Source organism: Penaeus vannamei, chromosome 4, assembly GCF_042767895.1.
Source record: "Penaeus vannamei isolate JL-2024 chromosome 4, ASM4276789v1, whole genome shotgun sequence".
Lineage (NCBI taxonomy): Eukaryota > Metazoa > Arthropoda > Malacostraca > Decapoda > Penaeidae > Penaeus > Penaeus vannamei.
Genome location: NC_091552.1, coordinates 37,612,269 through 37,632,268, shown reverse-complemented (window position 1 = coordinate 37,632,268; position 20,000 = coordinate 37,612,269). Strand labels below are relative to the sequence as shown.

General features: G+C 37.0%; 2 protein-coding genes across 2 annotated transcripts in view; one reads left to right on the top strand and one right to left on the bottom strand.

Annotated features, from left to right (window-relative positions):
• The first annotated feature begins 895 nt into the window (after positions 1 to 895).
• On the top strand, positions 896 to 4,127 carry IFT20 (intraflagellar transport 20). Its single transcript, XM_027363609.2, has 3 exons — positions 896 to 1,145; positions 3,001 to 3,155; positions 3,804 to 4,127. Exons 1-3 carry the CDS (start codon positions 1,019 to 1,021, stop codon positions 3,918 to 3,920), a joined length of 399 nt encoding a protein of 132 aa, XP_027219410.1. The 5' UTR covers positions 896 to 1,018; the 3' UTR covers positions 3,921 to 4,127.
• A 6,821-nt stretch (positions 4,128 to 10,948) lies between these two features.
• Dcr-1 (Endoribonuclease Dcr-1) overlaps positions 10,949 to 20,000 on the bottom strand; it is a 32,710-nt gene continuing 23,658 nt past the window's right edge. Inside the window, exons 19-23 of the mRNA XM_027363607.2 lie at positions 19,857 to 20,000; positions 19,491 to 19,732; positions 16,077 to 18,149; positions 15,456 to 15,676; positions 10,949 to 15,228 (exon numbers count right to left, since the gene is read on the bottom strand). The exon at positions 19,857 to 20,000 is cut by the window's right edge and continues 47 nt beyond it. Of these exons, the coding sequence (XP_027219408.2) occupies positions 14,818 to 15,228; positions 15,456 to 15,676; positions 16,077 to 18,149; positions 19,491 to 19,732; positions 19,857 to 20,000 (3,091 nt within the window). The 3' untranslated portion in view covers positions 10,949 to 14,817. The remainder of the gene's footprint in view (positions 15,229 to 15,455; positions 15,677 to 16,076; positions 18,150 to 19,490; positions 19,733 to 19,856) is intronic.

The window sequence follows — 20,000 nt, the reverse complement described above, 5'->3', positions numbered from 1 at the left end:
ATGCCATCAAAGTTAAGTCATGAGACACCTCTGGTAAAACTTTCATAAAAATCTATTCATAACCTTTTTTTGGTTATGTTGTTAATTAACGAATAAACAAATATATATCATCATTATCACTAACTAGAAGCACTCAGAGAGCGCATACCTCAGGCAAGGCAATTAGATCACTGATACAATAAAGATATTCACACTCGATGAATTACATCAAATACACCTTTCTCAAGTACATTGGTGACGTCCGTAAACATAACCTCATTAGCGGAGGTCATTTAGGTAATACCTTAGCAATAGGGGTGACTGATGCAATCATTCAAAAATTCGTGAATCCGGATCATGATTCGGATCACCACCAAAATTTACTGGAATTGAAGTTTGGCTAAGACACCCCTCTGGTAAAATATAATAAAGATCTGTTCATAACCTTTTGAGTTATCCTGCTAACTAACGCGACCTAAAAAATAACCTCCTTGACGGAGGTTATTATAATGATAATAATAAAACAACAATAATAATAATAACAATAATAATGTCAGTGTGCGTGTGCGCGTGTGCGCTGTCCGTGTGCGTGTGTCTACATGTGTAAGTGTACGTTTAAGTGTGCGTGTAAGTGTGCGTGTGCGAGTGTGTTTGCGTGTGGGTGTGCGTTCTATCGTAATCGTGTGCAAGGTTAATATACTTTATAGACCTTGAGCGTATGTGATTGTATCTACTTTGAATATAACATAATATAAGAGTTACATTGTAATTTAAATCAAAATTTTAAATTATCGACCAGACAGTTTATCGCGTGGAGTGAATGGCTATTGGTTACTATGACTTGCCGACTGAATGATTATTGATCGTTGTTAATTTCCACGAATCCGCTAGAATGCCCGAATCCTCATTCCTCACCACGAACGCCTTGTTTACATTCCTGAGGAGAGAATTCGGAAGCGGAGCGGCAATTCGGCGCGACTGGTTCACAATTATCTATATATTTTGGTGAATACCTTAAGTAGAGGTATTTCATTACACGATGGCAGATGAAACTCTCGCAAAAGCTGGACTATACTTTGACGAGCTCAATAAAATTAGAGTTTTAGAGCCAGAAGTTGCTCAGCAAACTGCAGAATTAAAGGACGAATGCAAAGAATTTGTGGATAGTGAGTATGACTTAATATTATGAATTAGATGAAGATGCAGATTGGGCTTGTTCATTTGTGATTTCATTTTTTTTGTCATTGAGTATATACTACATTTAAATTATTTCAATCAGTAAGTTTCAAGGTTGAATTGAAAATATTTATTTTCATCAATGCATTAGGCATACTATCCAATAATTTTCACAATATCTTCGCATACCAATCACAATGATTTTGGTAATGATGGATTCCTCTCACCTCATGTCTAAGGAAGGTTAGAAAACTCCTGCATGTTGGTCATACACTCTACCCTGTCATGAATATGTGGAGGGTTCTTTGTTTTCATTTATTGGGTTTGGGGCAGCAACCCCCCAGGATGGAGATCAAAGGGGGGTACAGCCCCATGCATAAAACATTAAATTGACTGATTCTGTGTATATTTTTCGTAGTTTATCCTGTAAATTCCCTGGTACTTTTCATGACTTTTCCTGCTATCGGACCAATATTGTCACTTTTAGGGGGGTTTCTGCAGTATGATTTCAATATATTTCAATAAAGATTATACCTATTTCAAGAGCTTCAGTTTGTGTCTTCTAAATATTCACCAAGTAAACTTCCTTGATCATGCTTTTAGAACTTTAGAATAAAAGTTAATTACATAAATAAACCTATTAGAATAAACACTGAAAATATTGTGTGCTCTTTGGCACAGAGGTAATTTAGAATGCATAATGCATAAACAGCTGAACAGCATTTGTCTATCTAGATCCATAGCAGGGCTCTTCAGTGTGCAGGTGCAGTCAGGAGTGGGTCCAGAGAATTTTCTAGTGGGGGCACAGGGGGTAACAACAAAAAATCTTGGGGGGCTGCCCAAAAGCAACAAAATTAAGGCTGCCTACTTCAACATCTATATTGTACAGATACACATTGATTATGTTTTCATCTTGCTTTTCTTGGCCACATTAAATCTGCTGGGAGTACTTTAAGCCAAGTGGTAGGCTAACACACAGATCACTATGATGTTTGCTGTATAGTTAGTCAGTTGACCATTGGGGGGCACACGGGGTGGCCAATCAGATTGCAAGGGGGCGAGTGCCCCCCCGTGCCACCATGCAAGCCCCATCTCTGGGTGCAGCTAGTTTCAGACTTTTTAAGAGATTAACACTAGTTTCCTGAGCTATAAATTTATCTGGAAAAATCAGTTAATAAAGATAAATAATTAGGCTTAAGGTTATTATATCAAGGAGTTGAATAACTTACTTTTCTATGATTATGTAGTCATATTCATTGATAGCTAAATAACTGTAAGGTGACTATTTTTACAGGGGATCTTTTGGAATCAAACTTACTAGAAATCAACATCAACAATTTGGGGTTTATTTGTGCATAGTTATTACCATGGCTGGACATAGTTGCTGTATTTTGGTCCAACTTTTACTCATTCCTCCTCTTATACTACTATTAAAAATCTTGTAAAAAGAAACCTTTATAAAATACTGTCATTGTGGTACATTGTGGTTTGAGTTACTTTTGTTGTGTTCTACTTGAGAAGTAGATTCACACTTTACCACACACTTTAAGCCCTACATCTGCCCCCTTTTACGTCTGACCTCTTCCTCCCTAAACTCCACCACTTTATTCACTCCCTCACCTCCTTCACTCCCTTATCTTCATTCCCTTCCTCTTCCATCCCCCTTCATGTTTCTCTAAGCCCCTTCTCCTCCTTGCTTTCCCCTTACCCATCCCTTTATTCCTCTTTTAAGTACCTGCCACTTCTCATTTCAATGTTCCTTCCCCAAAATATTTTCAGTCTACCTCTGGTTGTAGTCATTAAGTATATAGTATGTAAATAAATGATGTTTTGATATCTTTTCAGAAATTGTTGAGTTTCATCAGCGAGCAGACAATTTCATCCAACTTGCAGATTCATTAAGTGCTGCTGTAGAGACAGAGAAAATGCGTGCCATTGGCTCCAGGAATTTGATTAAAAGTATGAGCAAGCAGCGGGAATCACAGCAGCTCCAATTACTGGTTAGTAAAGAAAGAGAGAATGATATCAAGAGAAAGCAAATATGGGGGATAGAGATAGCCCATAGGCATAAACAAAAGATGCATAATAGGTAATAGAACAAGGATATAGAGACAAGCATACAGCTAGTGAAGACCACTATCAGAGGGACTTATTTTTGTAACTGTAATTAGTACCATATTTGCAATGCATGCTTAGCTCATTGGAAACAAATTTTTCATGAGGAAATCAGTTGCAGTCACTAGGGTCTATTAATTGACTCCTTAGTGAATGAGCATTTGTGGAGCCATCTGTGTTCAACAGTATTCACAAAAGACTACAGTTGACAGTACATAACCCCATGGGCATTATATTAAAAAGTATACATAATCTTGAAACTATCTACATGTGTCAGTTAATAAAATGTGTAAAACATAGATGCACTCTTACATGAACCTTATTTTTAGTGACAAAAGCAGAAAAGGTATGAATGGGGATGAATATCACAATACAAGAAATGTATTTAACCATTTTTTTATATATTATATTTTCTGATGTAGGTATATTTGAAACTGGTTAAATACATCTCTTGTGTTTGAAGATATTCATTCACATTTGTAATTTTTCAGCATTCTTACATGTTCTGAATTTAATAATATTTTTCTTTACAGGCACTGATTGGAGAGAAGAAATTAGAATTGGAGAGGCTGCGTGTTCAATATGAATCTCTGCAAAGAACAGAATCAGAACAACTTGAGTTCATTGAACAGTTTATATTACAAAAATAATTTTCTTCCTTACATTATTTCACTTCAAGCACTTACAAATTTTTCTACAGCAAATCTACCAAAGAAAAATTATTTACTGAAATAAGTCCAGTTTGTAGTTTGTTTCACATTTCACAAGAAATATAAGTATTTGCGTTATTATACATCTGTCTGAAATCCAGAATCTCACATTGAATTCCTTATAGAATGAATAAAGAGTGTTGAAAATTTTTGAGTTATTTTATAATGAATTATTATGAAGTTACCATACTTCCTCAGTAAGCATGTTTCTCTACAAAACATGTCCCTTACATCCAGATGAATATTGGACTAACTTTGACTTTTGATAGGGGTATGCTGCCTCCATCTAAATAAGGGATTAGAACCCATGTATTTGTGAATCTGTAGAATGGTTAATGTTTACAAAATATTATAAATGTGCTAGACATCAGAGGTAAAACAGCACCATAGAATCCAGGCAAGGGGTTTGTTGTGACAAAGGGTCACATGTGTATCAATGAGGAATCAAAGGGCATTATGGGAGAAAGGGGGGATGATGTAGCTGAAGCAAGGGGGATGGGTGTAGAGGGAATATAAGTAGGAGGAGGATGAATGTTGGCAATTACTTTGAATGTAGAAGGAATGACAGCAGAGAGATTGGAGGATGGATGAGGTGTAGGCATCTTATCTTGGTTCATGATTAGCTAGTTTTGAATGTCTGAGAGTTTCTGAAATTTGGTTGAGTAGAGAGGACAAACATTTGAGGGGCAGAGGGAGAGGTTGATAGAGGTGAGGATGCAGTAGGAGAAAGTTGGGCAAGGAGGAAAATGGTAGGTTCCAGGGAAGTAGAGATTGGAGTGTATGTAATAATTACTATGTAATAGTAGTAGAGATTGGGGTGTTTGGATTTAGAATGGTAAAAGACTGACTGCGTGAAGGAGGGTGTAGAAATGGGATGAGAGAGATATACTGGGGTATTTTGATTTTTATCTTGAGTTTAAGTATCCATCAAGATTGTCCACAAGTACGTCACCCCTAACATAAACAGCTTCTACATCCACAGCCTCACTACCACCAAACTCTATTTTGTAGTTTTATTCCCTTAGATTTTTTCTATAATCATAAGCAATTAAGGGTTATGTTTTAACAGCTAATGCATTAAATATAGCATAACTAGTGTCACTGCTTTTGGCCGATGACCTATTCCCCTACTTAAATCATACATCCTCAAGTGACTGCAAATCACTATAGGTGCTCATTTGCATCAGAGTAGTTTACTCTTTACACACATTCACACAGGAATTTCCACTATCTTGTTGTCTCATTCATACGTCTGTAATAGCTGATGTTTGTGATTGCTCTGTATGTTTGTGTCTGGTGGTCTTGCCACACAGGGCAACCCCTATAAAATACTTTATGGGAGCCACCACAATTGGCACATGTGCATGTTTGTGCAAAGGAGTTTGATCAATTATAATCAGGTTTGGTACAGAGGGTGCCAGGCTGTGAAGCGGCAGTCTGTGAAGGGTGGCCTAGATGCCAACAATTCTGATATTGACAAAGGGGAGGGTGACATGGTCAGACAGGGAGAGACTATCCACCAATATAAACATCATGGGGGAGATCATTCTACGTAAAGTAATCTTGGCAGTATTGGTGGAATAATTACGGCAGCTTCTAGGGGGAATGACGTATCACTGTACTAATACTGCATTTTAGTCCAAGAGGCAGGCAAGTAAGTCTTTTCCATAATCTTGACCAATTCTTGTCATAGACAGGGCAGGTTATTGGGAAGATGGAGACAATTTCAATACAAGTATTGAAGGAGAGATGAGGCTGGACAGGAATGGGTTTGCCAGTCAAGTCAGTTATGGTAGATAATGCTTTAGCTTGGGATTCGGATGTAATTGTGACAAGGCGGGAACTATCGGGGAGGCTGCTGAAGGAAACTTGCCAACTCATTTTTGGAGTCATTACTTACAGAGGAGAGTGTTGTCAGAGTAAGGGGCTATGGAGGAGAGCACGAAAAAAGGATCCCACTTGGCTGGGCTAAACAGAGTATTCAAAAGGTTTGTAGAAGTGGAGGTAGTAGAAGGGAAGAGGGAGTAGCATTGAGAGAGGTAGCACTGTGGAGAAGTGGAAAATAAGGGCGCTAAGTAATAATAAGGGAGGGGCTAGTAGATGAAGTAGGCTGTGGGAGTAGAGGAGGTGAAGTAGAAGATGGGGAGAGAGGAGGAATGTTTTCTAGAAGTTGAGTAATGACCTGGGTGGACGATTTGGAATGGACTGAGGTGATAGTACTCATTTAATTAAGGGAGGAGGGCAGGTAGTAATGGCAGCTTTCAGAGTCATGGTGAAAGGAAATGGTTAATGGTTAATGGTTAATGGTTATAAAGCAAAAATAAATGTGCTAGACATCTAAGGTCATATAGCACTATAGGAAAGTATATTAAAGGAGGGTTGAAGCGTGATAGTTGCTATGTGTCAACTATTTAAGAGTGATCTGGAAAGGTTAAGATAGGTAAAGGAGTTGTGTGAATAGGCTATGGTGGGTTTAGGTAAGGGAATTACATAAGTGATTTACGTGTGTATCCAGGAGGGAATGGATATAATAGAGGGAATGGATATAATAGAGGGAATGGAGGGAGGGAGAATGTACTTATAGTTGGAGTTGAGGGGTGTGTGTTATGTTGGGAGGGAGTAGGAGGGAGTTGTGTAGGGGGAATATGAGTAGGAGGAGGATGGGTGTCGGGAGGATGGATATCGGCAGTAGTTGGTGTTGATGGAAATGGGTTGTGTTGGGAGGGAGTAGGAGGAGGATTGATATCAGTAGTATCAGTAGTATGCGGAATTGATAGGGTTAGGATGGGTTGAGAGGGAGTAGGAGGGAGGGGTGTAGGGGGAATATGAGTAGGAGGGGGATGGATATCGGCAGTCACTTCAAGTGTGGAGGGAGCACGAGTCGTGGAATCTTGTGACTCAAGCATATAGTTTTAGATATCTTCCATAGTTTCTGCAGTGGAGTTGGTTGGAGAGTTTTGTGAGACAAAGGTTTTCTTATGAGGGGGGGAAGAGGAGGAGTAGGGGAAGAAGGGGGGGAACTATTAGTCTATCTGCTGCGGGTAGTGCAGGGAAGGAGAGGGGAAGGTGTTGGGGCTGTAGTTGATATTGGAACTGTAGTTGAGACTGGATTAAGAGAGGCAAAAGAATTTGACTGGGGGAGATAGAATGTAGAAGTGGAAGTGGGGAAGTAAGTAGGTATAGGGGAGGGTGTAGGAACATCTTGAGGTGGAAGGGGAGGGGCAGAGCGAATGACATTACAGGAGTAGGGAGTATAAGAGAAACCTTGTTGGCGTGCTTCCTGGCTGGCTTCACCTAGAGTGAGACCATTTTCGTATCTGAGAGCTGCTTCCTCAGACTCGAACTTGTAAGTGGGACAGCCTTTATAAAATACATTATGGGGGCCGCTGCAGTTAGCACATGTGCGTGTTTGTGCAGGGCAGTTTGATCTGTTATAACCGGATTGGGCACAGAGGGGGCATCGGTTTGTGGAGCGGCAGTGTTTGGCAGGATGTCCAAACCACCAACAATTTTGACATTGACGGGGAGAAGGTTGGTATGGTTGAACAGGGAAGGATTGTCCACCATTGTAGATACAAATGGGAAAGTCATGTGTACTGAAAGTAATTTTGGCAATGTCGGTGGGTTTCTTTTGATGACCTCTAGGAGGAATGGAGTAGCAATGTACTGATATCACGTCCTGGTCTTTGAGGGAGCTGAACAAGTCTTCTCCACAATCTGACCAATCTTTAGTATCGACTGGGCAGTTTGCTGGGAAGATAGAGACAGTTCCAGTGCAAGTATTAAGAGTTGGATGAGGTTCTGCAGGGATGGGGTTGCCAGAAAGATCAGTTAGTTTTGTTAATGCTATAGCTTCAGCTTCAGATCTGACTGTTACAAGACAGGGGCGATCGCGTCGGGTACGGAAAGGGACTCTGCCTACATGTTTTTGGAGACATTTTTGAAAGAAAAAAGTGTTGCCTGAGTAAGGAGCTGTAGGGGGAATCACGAAAAATCGGTCCCATTTAGCTGGGCTAAATAGAGTAAGATAAGATATTTGTATGGTTGGTGGTGGTAGAAGGATGGGGGCATGTGAAAGCGGGAGTGTTGTTGAGGGGGGTAGTATTATGGAGAGATGGAGAATAAGGCTGTAAGGTAGTAATAAGGGGGTTTGGGGTGTTTGATGAAGAAGGTTGTAGGGGTAGAGGTGATGAAGTTGAGGAAGTTGGGAGAGTAGGAATGTCTTCTGGAGATTGAGTCTCGGTATAGGTGGGTAATGCACTCGTAGGCATTGAGGAGTGGGTAGTAGTTTCAGTGTTCGGAATCGTAGTCAAAGGAGAGCCTGGGGTCGGAGAGCCGGTGGGTCTATTTGATGAAGGGGCAAGCCTCATTGCCCCTAATAAGGGTATTACATCTTCATTACTGGCCATGGGAAGCCTTGATTATGTAAGTGAAATAAACAGTCCACCCCCCAGTGCCCTGTACGGGGGTAAGGGCTAACCAACTAAATCAGGGGAGTACCATGCCCATGGTTCCCGCAGGGTGTTCAGGACTAGCACAAGGTCAGCCTTTCATCCTTTCTGCATGGCTCTTACACCTTAGGAAGTAGATAGTAGAAGGGGTTGGAGAAGGGACAAAAACAAAAAGCTGGAGGGGGAAAAGACCATGCAAAATTAGTTGAGTCGAGGGCTGAGGCCCTAGGCAGGGGAGATCCCTGTACTGGGTCTCCGTCTCCATCTCCTAAGCCCCCCACGACAACAACGGGCAAGGGATTGGGGGGGGGGGGTCAAGGAACAGAAAGTAACAGCACATTTGGTAGATCAATAGAAATGGCCTGGAATAGTAAAGGAAATTATAATTATGATTTCCAGTATTAGGCTCTCAACATGATTTATTACTTGTTCACTTATGGACATCACAATCATGATTAAATAAATAGGAACAGAAAATGATAAACATGATCAACTGACACCAATTTTATTTAAACGACAATATAATCAAATACAGAAATTACATGAACATGCATACCAAGCAAAGGTCTTATGACAAGGACACCTGGTGCAACCAATACACCTTATCAGACAATCATGGTTAGTCAATGAGGACTGTTAGGTACTCGGGTTTATTGATATATAAAAAAGCTGTTTCCTTTGCAGATACCATACAACAGATGGAAGTATACCAACTGTAAAACAAACCAATCAAAAAGGTACATTATCCTCTGCTCCTTAACAGAAAAAGAAACAATAATACTTTACCATTACTTTGTAAATTTGTTTTTATTGCTTGCTTTTGACATTTATGTTAAAACTTTGACTGTATAATTTTGGTATATGATCTTCAAAATCTGTTTACATAAATTATTTATTATAAGATATGATTCTTTTTCTTGTGATAAAAAAAATGAATATGTATTCTAAACATATCAAATATAATATATATCCATCATTAATTTTCATATAGTATTGCAAATATTAACAAACAATGAGCAACCATTCATCCCTGCTACATAGTAGAAGTACTTCACAATAAAATCAAATTCTTTCTGAAATTTCATAGCTTCTGAAAGAATAGCCGATATGATTAGCAGTTTAAGGATCAGTCAAAATTGCTTTGGTAGTAGTGTCAAAGTAATTATTATGAGTGTGGAATTAAATTTATCTATTTTGGATAATGAGGAAGGAAAGGCTTGGGGAAAAATACACTATACACTAAGAATCCTTGTTTTTAGTTAAGTTTTCTTATGTGTATATTGGAAATGAAAAATATCTAAATGTAGGAGATGGAAATATCTTCCCACTTTTTGCAAATAAAAGTTATGAATATTCTAAAAGTTTTTACTGAAAATTCAGTAGATTTTGGAATATAAGCAACATAAGGTAAAACATTATACCTGCAAAATAATATACCAGGAAAAGGTAATTGCATTTTTTACTATTTGAATTAAATCAAACACTTATTTAACTGTAATAAAATTACAAACTAAGAAGCACATTAAGTGATGTATTTTATAAGTAAAATATATAAGAAAGATGAAGCAGAGCATGGAATATATGTATTTATCCAAGTTAGTTAAAGTTGAAATGAAAATGAAAGGGACAGCTCTTTCTAAATATCTCATCATCAAACAACTTTTCATTTCAATTCTAAAGTACAATAAAAGAAAAAAAATCAAAATTACTTTAGTATTTTACATTTGCAAGTAAATCTTTACACGGCTCAGCAAACAAATGTATCTATACTGATGTGATCATACTAATGTTCATATATTTAGTGATTCATGAAAACAACACTGACTTTACTTGGTTACTGACTCAGAGTGAGATCAATATAAACCATCTCATTGTAAAGAGATTTACAATATTAGGATTAGGCATGTTATCCCTATCAAATGCTGTGTGAAAACTTTATGAATCTGAGATATATCATTATTTACCTAGTATATAATCATATCAGATAACCCTTCCTGTAAAACTAACAAACAGAGACTGATACACACTCACTCATACATGCATGACACACATGTACATGCACACATGCAGAAACTCACACATACTCTCACTCATACACAATTACACTCTCATTCACTTAGAAATTCTCGCTCTTGCTCTTATACACTTTCCATTAACACTCACTCTCACAGCAACACTCTTTCCATTCACTCTCTCCACTCTCCAGGATACCCAAAACATGGGAGAAATTTGAAGGAAAAGGAAGGGGAGAAAGGAAATTAATACAACAAATAGGAAAAAAAGGGAAAGTAAGACTGGCAAACTAGGATAGGAGTTGACTTTTCTATTCCACATTATATATTGTCATTCTAAAACAAAATCTTTAAAATGCTAAACATATCTTACACCATATTCCTCTACTTTGTCTTGAGCATAAAATCACCCATATGCTGCAGCACGGTACAAGGATATTTGAGGAGGAAAAAAATCCTGCAAGGATACATTGTGACACAAGGATAATATGAAGGTTCACTTTCCCATTACAGTTAGTAATAGCAAAAATCAATTACATTTATTTACAAAGTGCAATTGTCAGATGCTATTCTTATCAAACTTTATTTTAAATACATCTTATACTAGAAAAATAATAAACTCATACATAAACATAAATGAGATCACTTATTATTAATACAAATGATCCCTGGAGTAAATAGTACTGCAAACAAATTACAGCTGCAGCTGAGCAAGTAGGGATGAGCCCAATTCCCCTATCACCAAGGATACGCTGGGAAGAGGCGTGCTTCCTCACTGCGACATGGGAACTGGACCCTGGCCATAGCTCAGTCTTAATTCTAAGTGCAAAATTGAGGTAAAATTGCATAAATCCTTAAAAAAAATCCTTGCAATATTAAATATAAAGAAAAAAGAAAAAAACCCTATCTATTTCTAGAGTGTCTTATGATAGTGTGCTCAAAGGCTGCATGTTCCTCAATGTTGCACCCCTACAATAACTACTGGGTAAGCAGAAGCAAACTTGATTTAAAACTCCCAAATTTTAAGAGTTACTTATATAAACTAAATTGACAAGTACCACTGCAGGAGTGGATCACATGAACAAGATGACAACTAGCTGATAATGTCTCCCCAACTGTAAGCTGGGAGGCACTTTCTGCTAGCTCTTATAGCCTGCAATGGTACAAAAAGTTTACTTCCCAAACACCACTTACCCTACCAAAGCCCTGTTGGGATCATATTCATATACAACCTTGGACCAATATTTGACTAGGAACAAATCATAACCAAGGATCCAAGAGTGTCCACAGACAGAATCTATTGATCATATTATAGCTATAAAATGTAAACAATCAAGCAATTTTACATATGTAGGTATGAATCTAGCATGCATGCTCAAGCCAATTCTCTTCTCTTTCTAAAGCCCTGAATGTTGCATTCTATACCAATCCATACATGGCACATTTACACTATATCATATGATATAGTCTTTTCTGTAAATGAAATATTTAAAATTCTGAATAAAACTTGAAAAATATTAAATTACTTCTGTAATCATTACAACAAACTTGTACTTGTGTCTTGAAAACTTAATAGGCTCTTTTCTGATTATTTTACAGAGGATTAATAACCACTAACAACCTGAAGCTCCATGAATGGTACCAAATAAATTGACAGAAGCAGTAAATGATTAGTATTGGTCAGCATACAAATGCCAACCAGGATCTCAAAAACAAATCTATATAAAATATAATAAAAATAAACAAATAAATAAAATCAATAATAATAGTTCCTTGCATTAACGTTTTTTCTTCAGTAATACAACTTTACTTACTGGCTATAATATAAAAAATATGCAAAGATATCCAGTGTAAAATGAAATTGCATTTATCAACATGCCATTTGTGAGACTATACAAACTCTTTACTTACATAGAGAATCAGCAGATGTAACTAACTAAATATAACAAGTTACGTACAACTGCCTTTCTCAATGTCAAAATACCAGCACTTGCATTAAGCAACATATGAATAAACATTAAATCATTATCTACTAAACAATACATAGCTGAGCAAACTGTATTTCTGTATGTGTACCGAGATCATGAAAAGCCATAGCAGTCATCCGAATATCCAGCAAGATAACCATAAATATTCTCAGAGCAAATTTGCATCACCACAAAATTAGGAACATTGTGACACTACTCTAAGTAAGTGAGAACCAATCATATATATACTGCTAATTCATGTACTAATAAAATACCCTTGAAGCATGAAATGAGAGACATTTGTCTGTGTAGAGAATCCACCAGTTTCTGCTGGGTGGTAGAGAGAGAGAGAGAAAAAATCCAATGAACAATAAAATATCTTATCCCTGTATGATTTACTGTAGAAGACAGGAAGAACAAAACAAAATATTACTATTCTAATTCAAATTAATTCAGAGTTTAGGAATTTATTTCATATCAATTTCCATTAATGAAAACAAATAATTTGTCCTCTAATCTCAAAATGGAACATGCATAATAAAATATATCTCATAATATGATGTTAATTAATAAACTGACATTTTTAATGTAAATTATACCAATAACAAGAGACTTTTGGTCAAAATCCTAGAGAACATTTTAGTTCAAGCTGAAATGCATTTCATACATACAGAAAGGAGCAACTAGTAAATAGGGAAGCATAAACCCAAGCACTTTCCGATATACAGTACCTAAATGCTCTTGAGATCCTTACTAATTCCAAAACTTAATCCTCTTCACTGTATATACTTCAATAAAAATGTCAAATCAAGCTTCACATATCCATGAAGAGAATCTAAATATGTATATGTAAACAAATACATTAACATTCTGGAGCTGTATATGTAAACAAATACATTAACATTCTGGAGCTGCATTCTTATAAATATCCACAAATCTATGTACTTGCATATCCGCACTCTTTTAAAAAATAATGAAAAAATTGGTGTTTCAATTACAGTTCATACTTTCACCATAGATATTTGGGCTACCATGTAAGTAGTTCAGACACATCCTGTTAATGCTACAAGTTCTCATGATTCAATTCAGCCAAAGCCTATGGAGCTTTCAATAGAAAGAACAATAAGATCTGTCATGAACCATAAGAGTTTACAAAGGAGACCAATTATAACCTGAAGTGATATAAAGCATCTTTAAAAAGCTTTTTGGGGCAACTTTTACATTTATATGTATGAAGAAACAAAATAAAGTTAAAATAAAAATAAGAAATAATAACACAAACACAAATGAGGTACATCTAGCAATAAAATCTGAACCAATGCATAAAAAAGGTCTATAAATACAAAATAAAACATAGAAAGCATTTCCAAGTTGTGAGCCAGCACGCAGTTTTAGTAATAAATTATACAAAAATTTACAATGACTCCAATAATCTACACAATAATATAAATCTTAACATTTGAACTAAATGTCAGGTAAGGAATCACAGCATTATGGTGGAACAGTTCAAGGACTGGGTCACTGGGAGATGGCACTTCTTAACACAGAACCAAAGTCAACAATGCAGTCATACAAGTATAGTGAGAGGGAAAAAATAACAACAATATTCATCTTGAAAAGTGACCAGAAAACTGTGACAAGTCTAAAAAAAACTTACAACCACAAAGCCTATGACAACTTATAAGTATGTGTTTGCCTTCTTCAAATGACCCAAAACTGTATGATCTAAAGAAGAGATGAATAACTGAGAGTAAGTCTGCATTGCACTAAGGAACCTGGAAAGAATATTGTAATGTACACCATTCATATGTTGGAACTTTAATTTGTGTGGTTACTAGTTTATAAGTTCCTGGCTCACAGCACAGATCTCTCTGAGCCCCATAACCTACTGGTCATAACAAAGGCATGAAGCAGCCTGCACAATTGCACTTGAATCTTTTGCAGGATTACTCTGCAATGTTTTCTGTTTTATGCACATTTGTACTCTCAATACCTATAATAAAAGTGACTGATTATAAATGTAGGCATAAAAATTTGTCTACAGTAATTAACTGAATGGTAAATGTTTTTTCCCTAAAATTTGATAAAAAGGGGAAAAGTAAAGTTACACATAATGGCTATAAAAATGGCAAGGTATTAACTTGCTGATACCCATTACCTTTCCCGGAAGCAAATTTGTCCACTCTTTTCATTGCCAATGAAATTTTCTTTCATGATAAAAGAAAGGTTAGTTATATTCTTCCCATTAATAAAACCTACAAAAACCCAAGTTGTAAATGCTGCATGTACAAATTTCAGATCTTTCTTAATCCTTATTCTTTTTTTTATCATTTTTTATTTTTTTTTATTACATTACACTTATAAAAAATTACTGTATCAGATATTTCCCTTACAAAGAGCATCCCAATCAGATACCCTGATTAGCCATCATTTGTAACTTTTTCAAGTGTCTCAGAGCCCTCTTTGCAGCTGTTGATTTTGCAATACGATAATTCCTCCCAACACCTGAAAATGATCCTTTTCCAAATATTTCAACTGACACTCTAACCTTCCCATCTACAAGACGTTCAGGCTTTCCGAATTTGGCCGTTTCAGGTTCCATTTCTAACAACTCCCTAATGGGTGACTTTGGTACCACTCCACTGAACTGTTCTATCTCCCGACACATCATAGTATAGTACACAGACCACACTGCATCCAAGGAGCTACCAGAGTCAAGAAAGATTGCACCTGCTACACTCTCAAATACATCACCAAGAGCTTTAGGAACTTCAATGTCTTCTGCTGCCTCACATTCATCTTCTTCCATGAAGTAGTACTATGATATGGAAATAAATAAGTAGAAACATTATTTATCATTACAAATAGATCAATAAAAATATGCAATGTTGATATATTCAAGTATAGTCCCAAAGACAATGATATGGAAAAACATGAAAAAATATTGGGTGTATGAATTAATTACATTTCTCACGTTTTCTCATATCACTATCTTGATGTACCACATCAACAATGAAAACAGAAAATACCCTTGTTGATTCTTACCTCCTCATTGATTTTATGGCCATTTTCCTCTTGCATCTTTACAAAGTCCCTTATGACTCGATCTAAACCAGGTGAGAAATGGCGGAAGTATTTATGGTAGTCATATTTGACAGCCAGGGATGCAAATATTGTATTATTGACTAATGCTGACCGAAGGTCAGTTAGTGCACCTGGTGAATGCTGCCTCTTGTCCTCATACAAATGACGAGTTATCAGGTAATCTGAAAATACAGATCAAATTTTGAATAAGAGAAAGTATATCAAATTTACTGTGCTTCAATGAGTTTCTTTCAATTCAAGAGAGAAAAAAGGTGGGGGTGAGTAACAAAGAGAAGAAAAGGAATGGTGGGAAAGAAAGAAAAAAAGAAGATAAAAACCTATAGAATGGCAAACAAGAAACAGCAGAGTGAAAATAAAATTAAATCTATGAAAAGGGTTAAAAGGGTTATAGGAAAAATTAGACAAAAAAATCTATAAAAAAAAAGGAAATTATAAATGAGATAATAGGTATGAGCTTGTGTATGCAGTACTGTTTAAGGAATAATTGAGAAAAAATCATTTACATACATTTTTCTATCTTGCATACAATTAAATAGTAATTGTTCAGTTGAATGCACTTACCAAGAACAGCATCTCCTAGGAATTCAAGTCTCTGATAGCAGTCAGTCAACCGATTTTTGTAGTACGAGGCATGTGTGAAGGCTTGCAACAAGTATGAACGATCACGGAATGTGTACCCAATCTTCTCTTCAAACACTTGGTATCCACTAAGAAGCAAATCTAGTTCCTTTCTAGTGTCAGTAAGAGGGCAATGATATAGTGGAGACTGAGGAGATTCTAAGTGTCCATATGTAATAAGCTCACAAGCTTCTGGAGAACTTTCTAGTGTACATGGCAGAACTTTGATTCCAAGCCAAGACATAAACAGTAAAGCACCCCGAGGCCCACATGTGGTCAAGTAAGCACCAATCAAGGCTTCTACGCAATCAGCAATACTCTTGTCTGGGATGCTGTGCTGTGTGAGCAAATTGTATGGGATAAATATTGGCAGATCATGTGGATTTTGTGTAGCCATGAGTTCACTAGTTGCCTGCTCACTCTTACTGCGCTTGATCTGCTCTGAACGCTCCTGAACTAGCCGTCTAATTTCATCACTTGCCAAGTCATGAAGTCCAGGTAAGTCTGCCATATTCCAATGCCCTGCAGGTACCCCAGAGTCAATCAAAGCTTCCTCTAATTCTCTTGGAACAAAGTATCCTGGTGGCAGCCAGTTATCATGGGGCTCAAATTTTGTTGCTACCATACACTCTCCAAGCCCTTTCCGTTTGCCTAACCGATAAAGATTAAGGTTACTGACTTGCTTTGAACGTAGGTAACTAAGCTTCCCTTCATGACGTTGTGGATAAGTACAATAGAGAAAAGTTGTGATGGCATATTTCAGAAAAGAATCCCCTATGGTTTCAAGCCTCTCTAAATTGACTCCATCATTAGCATTAGACATTGTGAGTGCCTGGAGTATGACACTTGGTGATGGTCCAGGATGGTTAAGAAGATCAGGTTGGAAATCAAAACTGAATGACATTTCCTCACAAATGCTGTTCCATGAAGAACACTGTACCTCAGAGTCTGGCCTTTTAAGTGCAAGAGTTTCATCTCTGTTCACAGTTCTAATGATGATTGAGGTAGATTGTTGAGCATTATCACAGCCTTTTGAAGATAATTGTTCACAGCCTTCAGTAGTAGAACTTTCAGTACGATGAGAGACCTTCTCTGGGGATGATTTGCTTTCATTCTGTAGTTTCCTGTGAGCCTTTTCAATTAGTAGTGATTCACTTTCTGCCAGATAGCAGGAACTTTCCTTTATAATCTTCTGTTTATCCTCTAAAAATGACTGAAATTCTTTTTCCTTTTCATTTCGCACCTCTTCATCTTCATCTGGCCAATTCAAGTCAATCTCTTCATCTGATGACCCTTCATCAGCTGCCATACTAGACCGCCTCTTGGTCCCCTCCTCATCCCACAGTTTTTCTGTCTGACTTTTATCATCATCATCCATGTCAGATGAAACATCAGACTCACAGCCTTCAAGATCATCTGCCAGACCCTGGAAATCTCCATAACCACCATAAGCATCATAGGAACCATATCCTCCATACCCACCATTATAACCTGAACTACCAAACATGTCCCACCCATCACTCTCAAAATTGGATGGTGAACCCACTCTGAACATCCCTCCTTTGCTGTCTTTGTTGCAGCTGCTCTTGGTCCGTCGTTCAGTAATTCCAGTGCCCCAGTCAGCCCCCAATTCACCCTCTATATCATCATCAGCACCTGAAAATCCATTCAGTAAAGTCAGGTTGTCAGGCAGGGCAACATTGGGATCAAATGTATCAATCTCAAATTCATCTGGCCCATTCATTGTGTCCATATCAAATGGAGGTGTGGGAGGATCAACTGCCATATCATTTGACCATGTGCCAATTTCCATGTCATTTCCCTTCTTGGGAGCCTTCTTTTTTGCTGCAAGAGTTGGAGATTCACATTCTGGGTTCTCAGCTTTGGAAGCTTTCTGCTTGCTATTGGTGGCTTCTGTAGCAATGTTTGATTTGTCATCTTGCTCTTGGTTTTCCTGGTTTTTCCTGAGAACATCAGCTAAACTCCAACCAAAGTCCAAAGGTGGCCATGAAAAATCTGAAGGAAAAAGAAAAGTCAATGACAGATTTTATTCATGCTGATCTCTAACATCCTAATGCTCAGCAAACTCCCCCCCCCCCCAAAAAAAAACAAAAAAACTGATACTTGATTAAAAAAACAAACATAATAGAATTGTTGTTATTACCATCAGTAAACCATCATTAAATTCAAATTTATAGTCAGTCATAAGATTAACCCTTCCATGACTGGTCCTGTTTATCAATGCACATTCCATCAATTAATATTTTACAATTCCCAGGCATGTTTAATTCTTCCATTATAATGGCTGTTTGACCACCAAATTTGTTAGCCCCAGCTGATACTACTATTCACCCATCCAAACTACATTCCTTTCTAAAAATTAGGATATTCATCAATTCCCAGGCATGTTTAATTCTTCCATTATAATGGCTGTTTGACCACCAAATTTGTTAGCCCCAGCTGATACTACTATTCACCCATCCAAACTACATTCCTTTCTAAAAAGGTACTACTATTCACCCATCCAAACTACATTCCTTTCTAAAAATTAGGATATTCATCAATTCCCAGGCATGTTTAATTCTTCCATTATAATGGCTGTTTGACCACCAAATTTGTTAGCCCCAGCTGATACTACTATTCACCCATCCAAACTACATTCCTTTCTAAAAATTAGGATATTCATCAAGTTGTTATATGGCTTTGGTTAAAACATAGCCCTTATAGAGCACAACATCATTACATTCCTGAAACTGTACTTTAAATCTAATAGAAAATATATTAAGAAAAGCATACAAAGCAATTACAAACACTACTACACTCCTACTGTTTTCGTTTCTCAAGATGGACAATTTTGGTGCTGTCAATTAAACCTGACCTTATCAGGCCAACTGTGTCTTTAGGTACTCTACTATGTAATGATGGTAAATTTATATAAATAGCATAACCTTTATGTAAGACATCAACTTTTAACATTTTATAAAAATATATTCACAAGACAGAAAGTATAGTGAAACTGTATGACACCAATCACACCAATGTTGATGCTGATGAAAATAAACAATAAAATAAAAATTATGCATCCATCATGACTAGATGAAATATGCTCATCTGTGAATGCTGTGCCATCACAACCTACCCATCTTGGAAGGCTTAACATTTATCAAAAAAAAAAAACTTGGATCAATTAAAGTGTCTAATACCCAACATATTTTGGGAGAGGTCGAGTCAGGGTACCTCAACCTTGCAAAGATTAAAGCAAGATATTCAGAACTGGAATAGGTTGAATACTTTCATTGGCTAGATATCATTGCTTTGATTGATCCAAGAAGTCAAACTACTCCTCTTCATATTTACCTGGTAGAAGAGTCTGGAGTCCTAATCCAACTTCACTTGCCACTGAGAGCCTTAGTTGATCAGCAAGAAGTAAAGCATTAATACGATAGAGTATGGTTGGCAAACATACTGCTTTTCGCCACAAGGAGGCTGGGAAGGGATGAATGGTGCACAATTCAGGTACTAAGATCTGCTTCTGTTGAAGGTTCTCTCGTTTGGCACGCTTAGTTTCTTCTGAGGTGGTAGGCAGTGCCACTCCTTTCCTATTAAGAGTAATGAAATAAAAATATTGATATTGTACTCATTAAGATCTATAAGTGTAACCTACTATAACAATCTTAGTAATATGATAAAAATAAAAATTGCCAATATTAAGTGAGATCATACCTGTTAACATGACGTGGCGTGAGCAAATTCAGTCTTCCAGATGTGTGGTCAACATCAAGCAAAGGCTGAGCAAGGTTACATATTTGAAGGCCATATTTAGTTAGGTAGTATTTTTCAAAGGTCTCGAACCCTGCATCCGGAAAA